An 11,149-nucleotide genomic window follows, 5' to 3' on the forward strand; every position below is an offset into this window, starting at 1 on the left:
GGAGCCCAAGGCAGACGCTTAACAACCGAGCCACCCAGGCGCCCCTGGAATCCAGGTTGTTAACTCCGTGGCCTACTCATTTTCTGTCCCAGGTATGCAGAGAAGCTCAGTAAATATTTACAGAATTAATGGATAAAAAGCAACTTAAAGAAGTGTCAGGGAGTGCCTGGCTGAAAGAGGTTATGGAATTGTGGTTGAGGAGGGTTTGAGATACACCCAAGACTCCTAGGATCAGATGCATCTTCAGAACTAGAATCTGGAAAGGCTTATCTGTCCGAGGCTTTCCACTTAAATTTGTGGGCCTGCCTCAGGTCACCAGCCGTGGGCTAAGAGGAGCTGCCATGTATGGAGGGCAGCTTCCCCCTGAGGCACGTTACCTTATTTCATTCAGTGCTCTCCAAACCCTGTGAGGGACTGTTACTCCCATTTTACAGATGAGCAGAGGCAGGAAGAGGTCAGAAATCTCATGAGGGGTGGAGCCAGGATTCAAACCCAGGCCTGTCTGCCTCCTTTCCTGGGAAGGCACGTTGGGGGTGGAGGGCATGGGGAACCAGCTGGTGACTCCTCTGCTAAGGCCCTCTGAGTGCCCATGTGGACAATAGGCCACACTCTTGAAAGACCTCAGACCTCTTCTGTGTGTACACAAGGACCTAGGTCATCCCATCCAGTCCCTGGTTTTAAGTGTCCTCTCTCAATCACCCGATTAAATCTCTATACCCTCCCCTTCCAGGGCCTCCAACTTGATACCCAGCTGCCTCGTCCTGGGCATTTTCACTGGGACACCACTTAGACCTCGCCAAGTTAACAGGTCCCAAACCAGACTTCTGATCTTCCCTCTGAAACCTGCTCGTCCCACAGTGATCCCAGTTCAGTAAAGGGCAGCTTCACCCCTCCAGGCGCTGAGGCCAAAGCTTGGCTCCTCTCTTTCTCTCACACCCTCATCCAGCCCACCAGCAAATCCTGCCTTCTCTGCCTTCAGCAGACATCCAGGATCTGGGGTGTCTCGCTGCCCCACTGCCACCCCCTGGCCCATGCCACTGGCACCCCTCGGTGGTTATCGTGGTCACCGCCTAACTCACCCTCCCCCCACCCCCATCTCTGCCCTTGCCCCCTACAGCTTGTTCTCTGCATAGCTGGCGGGGTGAGTTTGTAATATTGTAAGTCAGAATATTTAATTCTGCCCCAAACCCTCCAGATCCAGAGTCCTAATCACGGCTGATGGGATCTGACCTCGTCCCTCCCACCCTCCCCTTGTGCCTTCCTCTGCAGCCACGACCTCCTCGCTCTCGCCTGACACACCAAGCACAGTCCCACCCAGGCCATCTGACTTGCTCTGTCCTCCGCCTTCCCCGGATACCCGAGTGGCTCCCTCCCTCAGTTTACTCGGAATTCACATGTCACCCTATCAGTGACACTTCTGTCCCACCCACCTCACAGCATGCACGTGCGCGTGCACACACACCCGACAACGGGCACACCTGCCCCCTCACTCTGCTTTGTCCTTAGTGCTTCTCTCCACGCCATACTTAACGTTCCTTATTATTTATTGTGTGTCTCCTGTAAGAACGTCAGCTCCAGGACAGTGGTGACTTTGTCACTGTTCACTTACATAACTGCTGAGCTCAACACAGGGCCCGGCTCATGGTAGATGCTTAGTACATTTTGTTGAATAAATTAAGGAATACTATTTCTTTGCCATTTCAGCAATCACAAGCCCATCCCACGAAATGAGGGGTTGCTCGATGAGTTAGGGGCCTGCTTTGGCTGAGGCCTAGTCGGTGTAGGCATGAGGTGGGCAATGGGCATGAGGTCACACTGCAGGAGGCCTTGAACACCAGGCCAAAGAGATCCAGCTTATCTTGTGGGCGCCGGGGAGCCATTGAAGGTTTTTGAGCAGGAGAGAGACAAGTGCTTTAAAAAGATTAGTGCCTGCTGTAGTATGTAGTAGATGAGCTACAGCAGGGCAGGGCTAGAGGTAGGGAGGCCAGGTAGGAGGCTGTGATCTAGGGTGAAGGGAGATTTGGGGACAAAGAATTGACCTGACTTGGTTGCAGATTTGGAGTGGCTCAAGGGAACCTGAGCTCTAGAGGAGGGTGGATTAGCTGGAAGGAGTTAGGCAAGGCCGTGATACATTCAGGTCCCTCCCCATCCTCCCCCTCCGGCCCCAGCAGACCCCGGGCTCCTGACCTGCAGGCTCAGTGTGGCTCAGTCGTATTCAAATACCCGGATGCCTGGATTGTTGGCCCCGTTGACCACTCCCAGTAAGGTGGTTTTCCATGGCGTGACTCCAGGGGTAAGGAACATGACACTGATGGGAGCATCTTTCAGGAGAGAGACCGTGGGACTGAGAGAGAGGCTGGCAAGAGGAGGAGGGGGGTGGGCAGGCAGCTGTCCTCCACGGCGAGTACCTGCATCATCGTAGAACATCCGGAAGCTGTCGGTGTGGTGGTGCCCGAAGAACTGCCCTGCGATGACTCGATGGTGCTTCCGGACCACCTTCAGGTACTCCTCATTGAAGCCCTCCCGGAACCACGCTTTGTTCCCCGTCTTCTCGAAGAAGCCCGGCGGCACGTGGCCAATAATGTACACCTGCAAGGAAAGGGTGCCCAGGAGGGGCTCAGGGGTGCCCCCGCCGGCCCCTCACTTCCACCTCGCAACACCTGCCCTTCTCGCCAGAGGCAAGCAGACAGGCTCCAAGGTCCCCCCCAAAGCCCGCCCCCAGGCAGATGCCAGCACTCTGAGGCCCCAGCGACGATTTTACCAGGTTTCCCACCTTGTGCCTTCGCGCAGGCTAAGCCTGCCACCTGGAGTACCCTTCTCTTTTTCCCAGGCTGCCGTGAGGATGGGAAAGGCCCCTCTAGGCGCCAGGCTGATGAAGGACCCTCAGCGATATCACTGTGGGCCCCTTGAGTGAGTGGCTGAGTTTGTGCAGAGGTGGGAGACTTGTTCAGGAAGTGATCCCAGAGAGGTAGCAGGTGGAGGTGGGAGCCCTTACCATCTCCTTAGCTTGGGATGCCCGGGTCAGCACATCTTCCAGCCACCGGAACTGCTGGCCGGGGTCCGCCATGCCAGCCGTCTGCTCATTGTTGCTGTAGTACAGATTGGTGTTGAGGACCACGATTCGCCCAGCCCCACTCAGTCCCGGCAACTTCTCAGAATAGAAGGCACCTAAGGTGTCACAGCCAGGTAGAATCTGAAGGGTCCCTGCCTCGGGCGAACACGCCTCTGTGGCCCTCCATCTCCCACCTTCTCCAGCCCTCGTGTCCTCCCTTCCCATCTTTCCCGTAGGAGGGGCATGGTGAGAAGAGCGGAGGCTCCAGAGGCCCGCTGCCTCGGCTCAAGTCCTGGCTCCAGCACTTACTAGCTGTGCAGCTTGGGAACAGTTTGCCTTCAGCGCTCTGTGCTTCAGTTTCTCCCTTTCTATAATGTGAAGAACGATAAGATGCGTCTGCCCCTCCAGATCCACTGTCAACCCTGTTCACTCAACTCTCTGTCCCAGAAGCTGATCTCTGTGGACTAAATCAACGGGTTTCTGGTTGGGTTTGACCCGCTGGGACTGAGGACAGGGAAGAGAGTAGCCAGGGTCACCTTGGGCTGGCTGTGTCTCTGGATCAGTGGTTCTCAGCCGCTGATTTTGTCCCCCAGGGAACGTTTGGCAGCGTCTGGAGACATTTTGGGTTATGGCGATGGAGGGTGTTACTCGTATCCAGCATCCGTGGATGCTACTGAACATCCTACAATGCATAGGGCAGCCCCCACGATGAATTATCTGGCCCAAGATGCCAGCAGTGCCAAGGGTGGGAAACCCTGCCCCTTCCTTATTTCCATGAGGAGTCTTGAAAAGTGCCGAGAGTAGTGCCTGGCACCCAGTAAATACTCAGGAAATGGTCACTTAGGATCCTCGTTAGAGCCGTTGAGAGCATGGGCAGCGCAGTCAGCCCTGGATTCTGCTCTCAAGTCGGCCCCTCTAAGCTGGCTGATCTTGGCCAAGGGACTTGACATCTTCAAGCCTCTGTCTCCTTATCTGTAAAATGGGGATAAAATCAGTACCTATTTCCTGGGGTCGTGGTGGGGACAAAATTCGATCAGACCTCGGCAGACAAGGAAGTACTTATACTTGCAAATGGTGTCAGTACCTTCTTTGAAGAGAGCGATGGATTCGTTACTGAGCCAGGGTCTCCACAGTTCTGCTACCTGATCATAGATGTTGTTGCTCCCTGCCGGGAACTGGTTTTTGGGGTGAAAGTCATGGTTTCCCAAAGCAGCATAGACTTTGGTATCTGGGATGAAAAAGAAACATATAAACATATTTATGTGAAAGTGCTCAGTGGAGTTGGTACTTTTCAGGCTGCCCCTGGCCGTCGGAGCCCATGGGGAAGAGCCGTAGCACGGATGAGCGAAATACAGAGATAAACAGAAAACAACATTCAGGAGATTCTGGCAGCACATTGCTCAGACCTGAGAAGGAAGAGCAGTGAGTTCTCCGATCCCAGTTCCTAACCCCATTCCCAGCAGAGAGTTTCCTGGTGGTAAGGAAGCAGCAGAGGACGGGAAGAAGAAAGCTAGATCCACATAACCTTCCCATCCCTTCTGAGTCCCTTGGTAATGCAGTGCTTCGTGTTCTCGTCCATTCCAGGTCCAGTTACAGTTGGGGAAGGGGTCTGGTTCACCGTGGGAGCCTTAGGAGTTTCACACATTCCGTGATTCAACAGTTGTTTACTGACACCTCGTGTGGGCCAACACATAGACCCCGGAACCAGGCACCCAGTCCCAGTCCCAGGGGCCTCGAAGTGCAGTAGGGTTGACAGGTATTGAATAATTAGGGGTGGGAGGATTGTCACAAAAAAGGGAAGAGCCTCTTGCTGTGGAAGTGGGGGTCAGGGTGGGAGTCGGGGTCAGAGAAGGAAGTGTGGCTTGTGAATGACCCCTCAGCGGGAGGGAGCCCATCAGATCATTTCCTTTACATCTGTGTCTGATGAGCAGTAGTTCCTCAATAAATGTTGAATGAAACAAAAACTCCTCTGAGCTCAGGGTAGGGTTTTGCCCTTACAGGAGCTTGGCATTCCCCAGCGAGTGAGTGACCTTGAACCAATGAGGGAGGCGGGCGCCTCTAATTCCCAATGAGGAAGATGTTTTCACCAACTTTTTGCCCTGGAGCGCCCACAAGATCTGGGAGGGCTGAAAGCTCCGCAGAAGGAGGAGGTCAGAATCCCATCAGGAACTGTTTGCCAACCCAGAAACCACCTCTGTCACTGCCTGGAAAAACCACTTCTTTAATATAAATGCCAGCAGCCATTAAGAATCCTCTTAGAGGGGCGCCTGGGTGGCTCAGTCGGTTAAGAGTCTGACTCTTGATTCGGCTCAAGTCATGATCTTGGGGTCGCGCTCAGCGGGGAGTCTGCTTGAGAGTCTCTCCCTCTCCCTCTGCCCCTCCCCCCCTAAAATAAATAAATAAATCTTAAAAAAAAAAAAAAAGGATCCATTTAGAAAAAACACAAACCCCTGGAATTCCAAGGACAGATGAGAAGGGAGGGAATCTTTCCCCTTTTTTACTGCTTCTTTGTGCCGGGCACTGTGAGAAGCCCCTTACAAGCATAAACATGCGGGCACGACCTGGCATCTAGTTCACGGCCAAGTTCCCTCCTCCTAGAATGGTATCTCACTCCTAGTAGAGACTCAGTAAATATTTGTTGACTAGATGAGTGAGTGGATTACTTAATCCTCACAAAAACCATTCGGTCAGGCACCATGATTTTCCTCATTTTGTGCAGACAGGAAACGGAGTCTCCAGGGCGTTGCCCAGCCGGAAAACAGCCGGAACGCGGAGCAGGCTCTGCGTTCACCTGCGTTCGCCACTCAGCTGTGCTGGAGAAAACGGGCCAGCGTTCACAGTGACTCTGATGGGGAACGCAGGTGGCACATGGCAGGAAGAACACATGACACATGTTGTGGACCCAAAATCTCGAGCTTCGGTCCCTTCCTCCTCTCCAGCGATTTGCCTGACGTCTCTGTGCTTCGGCTTGTTTATCTATAAAATGGAGAGTGTTCTGTTTGACCTGTGTTGCTGTAATTCTCAATTAAGATAATGTGTCCTTTCAGTTCTAATATATTCTCATTTTAACATCTCTACAGGTGGGCTGTGACTTCTCATTGAGGCCACGAGAGAGCACCGTCATACTCTAACAGCACTTTTTTCCTTAGCAATACATAAGATAATAATGCATCTAACAGTCGATGGCATCTTGGATATTAGGAAATTCAATAAATGTGCAAGTGTGTTATAAACGAGAGGACCTTCTAATTTACATTTGTATGTGAACTCATAGTTGTAAAGCGTTTTCTTTTTTTTTTAAATATTTTATTTATTTATTTGATAGAGAGAGAAAGAGCACAAGTAGGCAGAGCGGCAAGCAGAGGGAGAGGGAAAGGGAGAAGCAGACTCCCCAGTGAGCAGGGAGTCCGATGCGGGACTCGATCCCAGGACCCTGGGATCATGACCTGAGCCGAAGGCAGACGCTTGACCGACTGAGCCACCCAGGCGCCCCTTTAAGTCATTTTCTTGTCCATTATTTCACTTTTATTCCAGAAGCCCCTGCGGAGCAGAGGAGAGTGCTCAGAGTCAGATCTGAGTTTGAATCCCTCCCTAGGAACTGACTAGCTTTGAGCCATCGGTGCCTTATCTACACGTCCAGACAACGGTGCATAAAATGATTCACGTTGAGGGAGGCCAGATGCCTCGAGGTCAGATGTGGGATGGTGACAGCAGCTGAGGGCCCCCCCCTGGAGTGGTGGCGGGGGTGGTGGGTCACAGTGGTGCTCAAACCAGGATTTGTGTCCCCGCCCTTGCCACATGACCTTGACCAGTTTGCTTGACCCCTGGGCTCACATTTCTCACCAGTAAAATGGAAATAGTAATAGCACTTCTCTCCAGGAGCATCACAACAGAGAATGAACTACAGCATATCAGATTCTTAGAGCAGCGCCTGACGCTTAGCACTCAGTACAGAGATACATGCAGTTACTACTGTGCTAGTATTTATTTCTATTATCATCAGTCCATATCCAGGGCCTGCGGATCCATGTCTAAGACCTTTAGAGGATGCACCTGTCCCAGAACCCGAAGGAGGTGGGGGTGGGGGCTAGCGGGCTGCTCTGACAGGTCCCCAGCTGACAGCCTGAGGACCTGATTCGGTCCCTGGCACCTTGTGTTCGGCACAGCCTGCCTAAAGACATTTTCAGGGGCGCTAGATGGGGCATGCAGATCCCATTCTCCCTGTCACGTCCCATGGGACTACCGCCACAACCACTCACAGGCTCTGCCTGCTCTCCTGGGCTCGGAAGGCCTTGGAAGCACCGAGAACAGTACCTGGACTGGAAATCAGCATCTCCCAGAGGCCCCGGGAAGCCAGGATGGTTTAAGGGAGCTGGATGGCAGCTCTGGGGCCACGTACGAGTCCCCGTGAGACCCGCCGGGAACGATGCCTGTAAATAACTGCCGGTGCCCCGAGAAGGGGCTGTGAGTCGCTGTAAAACAGGCTTGGGCAGAAAGCAGCGAAACGTCAGGCGTTTCCGTCCATAGGATTCTGCGTGGCAACACAGGCCAGGGAGGGCTCACGTTCCGCGATCGGTCGCTGTGAGACCTGGCCAGCAGCCGGCGTCCTCCGTGGTGGACGGTCCTTTCTCCACCTCTTGCTGCCGTTGCTGTCCCACCGCCACGGGGCCAGACTCTGCCTGGGCTTCAGGCAATGCTGCGGGGGCGGGCGGGGGGGAGACCCCCGACGGCAGGGGGCTTACCTGGAAAGACCTCTCTGATGAGCCCGGTCAGGCGCCCCACGATTCCCAGCACCGCTGCTTCTCCCAGGCTCTCATTGGGCACGTGAGGTGTGTCATCACTGCAAAACACCACCGAGCCGGTTCCGTGTGGGCAGCTCAGGAAGGGCCCCGAGAAAAGGAAGGGACAGCTCAGCCATGAGGAGACAGGCCGTGGAGCTGGCCCTCGGCAGCCCCTGCGAGGGAAGGGCCAGGCTGGAGGCGGGAGTCACGCAGGACAGAGTTCAAACCCGGGCCCTGCCGGGGACCTGCTGTGGTTCCCCGGGCTGGCTACTTAACCTCTCTGAGCCTCCACTACCTCATCCGGTAAAGTAGGGATAAGAATGGTACCTACTCTATAATGTATGGGGATTAACATAAGAATAAAAAAAAAAAAAAAAAGAATGGTACCTACTCCTACGGTATTTGTGAGATTTTAATAAAGCGGGGGAAATTATATATATAAAATGTAGACGAGTGGGACCACTCTCTTCCTTGTAAAGAGCATATTTCCCGGGCAGCTGTCCTAACTTGAGCTCCAATAAAATTCTTCTCCTCTTTTAAAAAATAAATAAAAATTAAATTAAATAAAAGGCAGAATAGTAGCTGCTACGTTGTAAGTAGTAGTATTATGTAAAGAGGGAAGCTTGGGGGCGCGAGTCCCATCTGCAAGTCCCCAGGGAGCTTGGGGTGGAAAAGCCATCTCTGAGTCCTGCTCCGTTCCCCAAGGGTCCTAAGGAGTTGGGAGCTGGCATCAGCGTTTACAGTTCATCTCTACGGCAGATCCTGGACCAGCCCTAGGACCGTTTAGTCCCCTGTTCAGCTAACCTAAATTTCTGGATCCAACTTAGAAGAGGGGCGCATGGATGGCTCAGTCAGTTAAGCATCTGACTCTTGATCTCAAAACAAAATCCACCCCCCCCCCGCTTTTTTTCTAGTTTGAAGGATCTAATTCTTTCTTTTAGAAAGCACTTCCAGTTTCTACAGGTTACCTCTAAGGGACTGAACTCGCCCTGAAAAGTCAAACTTTTTAGAAACTGAATTATAAAAGGTCCCAGAGGTCATCTCATTCAATGTCCTCTGTCTCTGCAACGTCCCAGAGATTTCCCAGAAACATCGTGTTTCTGTTACAGGATCCTGAATTTCCCAAAGCAGTCGCCTTTCCCAAAGGGATCCCGTCTTTCAGAATGTTCCTCCTCAGAAAATCCAGAGGCTCCCTGAGCACGATCACCCTTGGGAGCAAGAGTTCAGGGTCAGAGCCTAAAGCTCACTCTCTTCTGAGACGGATTCCCGAGCTGCTGTGAGACACTGTCACATCTCTGATTCCTGCCAACTGCAGGGTCCATCTGAGGGTCATTCCCGGTCACTCCCACGCCACACTGAGGGCCAGCTGGGGGCATCACGGGCCTGGTCCTGCCCTCTACAAGTGTCCAGTGAGCAGGAAGTCAGCGCGCCGGCCAGCCTTCCTCACCAGCCCCCTGATTACCACTTCCTGTGAGATGGAGTCAGGTGCCCTGGAAAGCTCCCACATCCCCCAGTGACCCTCTCTCCCTGCTGGGATACAGTGGTCAGCGGGCTTGTCTGCATCGCCCACAAGACGGGGAGCTCCTTGAAGGCCAGTCTGGGTTTGTATCATCTCGGTTCCCCAGCGTCTACCCGGGGCTGAGCACAAGACAGGCTGCCCAGCAAGGGAGGGAGAAAGGAGCTAGTGAGTGAAGGGTGGACCACGAGGGGCAAGGACAGCCAGTTCTGAGGGAAGTTGGAGGACTCGCAGCAGCATCCTTGGATGAGATGCAGAAACGGAGTCTGGCTGAGTAGAAATCACCCACCCCACAAGCTATCCTCAGGCAGAGCGGTGCTGTGACCAGTGACAACCCCCGGGGCCAGGGCAGCCAGGACCACTTTCAGCCCCCCTACCTTCTTCCCTCCCCGCATGTGGATCGCTAAACCCCGGTGGGAGTGGCCCCAGTATTCATCCCCCTGACTTAAAATCTGGGAGTTCTTGGGGCATCTGGGTGGCACAGTCTGTTAAGCCTCCGACTCTTGACTTCGGTTCAGGTCATGATCTCAGGGTCATGGGATCGAACCCCTTGTCGGGCTCTGCACTCAGCGGGGAGTCTGCTGGGGGTTCTCCCTCTGCCTCTGCCCCTCCTCCTGCTCTCCCTCCCTCTCTCTCTCTCTCAAATAAATACATAAATAAATCTTAAAAAAATAAAATAAAATCCAGGAGTTCTCCACATACCCAGATGTGCCATGACTGTGTCCCCAGCCTCAGAGAGAGCTGCGTTCTGCTAAGGCTAGGAGACACAGAGTCAAGGGCACGGACCGTGGGATCAGCCAGGCCCACGGTCTCTTGGGCAGGCTGTGTCCCTCGAGCTTCAGGTCCATGCTCTCTGAATCAAGGCTGGTATGAGGACTAAGGGAGCTAGCAGGTGGCACCCAGCAGCGGCCCGGTGAAGGGTGGCTTTTGTGGTTGCTCTCACCCCGTCCAGAGGATGAAGTCTGGCTCCGGCTCGATCACCTTCATGGCATAGATGGAGGAGTTGATGAGGACCCAGGGAGAGTCGCAGAGGTAGTCGCCCCAGGGGCCTGCGCTGGGCACCGGCTGGGAGCCAGCTGATGGGCACACCTGGAATGGGTCTTCGGAGACCTTGTAGTCAGGGTCAAGGTGCAGGTCAGAGATGTGCCAGAACTTCCCTGCAGGGGAAAGGAGACCCTCTTTGATGCTGGTACCTCCCTGAGCCTGGACGGGGAGGAAGCCCTGGGGCGAGTCCTGGCTGGGAGAGAGCAGGCTGCAAATGTGAAACAGTTTCCTCAGAAGCCAGGGTTCGGAGAGAAAGAGTCGCAGGTCTGACTTTGCCCAGGGAGGCACTGAGAGGAGCAGAGAAAAAGCTTGGCTCTGTCCCTGACCTGTGAACCTTGACCCGTGACCCTTGACCCTCTCCATTTCCCCACCGCAGGGGACCCAGCGGCGGGGGTGGTGGAGGGGGTGGGCTTCATGACCCTCAAAGAATCCTTTGGGAGTTCTAAGCAGAGTGCTTGTTTGAAAGCAAAGTTTGGGGAGTACCATGGTGAAGCACTCAGGCTCTGGAGCCACCTACAAGCTGTGTGACCTTGGGTGAGTTGCTTTACCTCGCTGAGCCCAGAACTAGAGCCAGATCTTCTCAGGCTCCAGGGAAATACATAAAAAAATCTGACCTGAGGAGCGCCTGGGTGGCTCAGTCGGTTAAGCCTCTGCCTTTGGCTCAGGTCATGATCCCGGGGTCCTGGGATCGAGCCCCGCATCGGGCTCCCTGCTCGGCGGGGGGCCTGCTTCTCCCTCTCCCTCTGCCTGCCTCTC

General features: G+C 54.0%; 1 protein-coding gene across 1 annotated transcript; it reads right to left on the reverse strand.

Annotated features, from left to right (window-relative positions):
• Window positions 1-2,163: 2,163 nt before the first annotated feature.
• On the reverse strand, window positions 2,164-10,527 carry SMPDL3B (sphingomyelin phosphodiesterase acid like 3B). The gene is made up of 6 exons (XM_081810589.1): window positions 10,293-10,527; window positions 7,795-7,892; window positions 4,137-4,280; window positions 2,996-3,204; window positions 2,409-2,589; window positions 2,164-2,321 (listed from the first exon to the last, which is right to left on the reverse strand). Exons 1-6 carry the CDS (start codon window positions 10,334-10,336, stop codon window positions 2,206-2,208), a joined length of 792 nt encoding a protein of 263 aa, XP_081666715.1. The 5' UTR covers window positions 10,337-10,527; the 3' UTR covers window positions 2,164-2,205.
• Between the last annotated feature and the right edge of the window lie 622 nt (window positions 10,528-11,149).

Source organism: Leptonychotes weddellii, unplaced genomic scaffold (assembly GCF_054177405.1).
Source record: "Leptonychotes weddellii isolate Sample4059 unplaced genomic scaffold, ASM5417740v2 HiC_scaffold_2951, whole genome shotgun sequence".
In the NCBI taxonomy this organism is placed as follows: domain Eukaryota; kingdom Metazoa; phylum Chordata; class Mammalia; order Carnivora; family Phocidae; genus Leptonychotes; species Leptonychotes weddellii.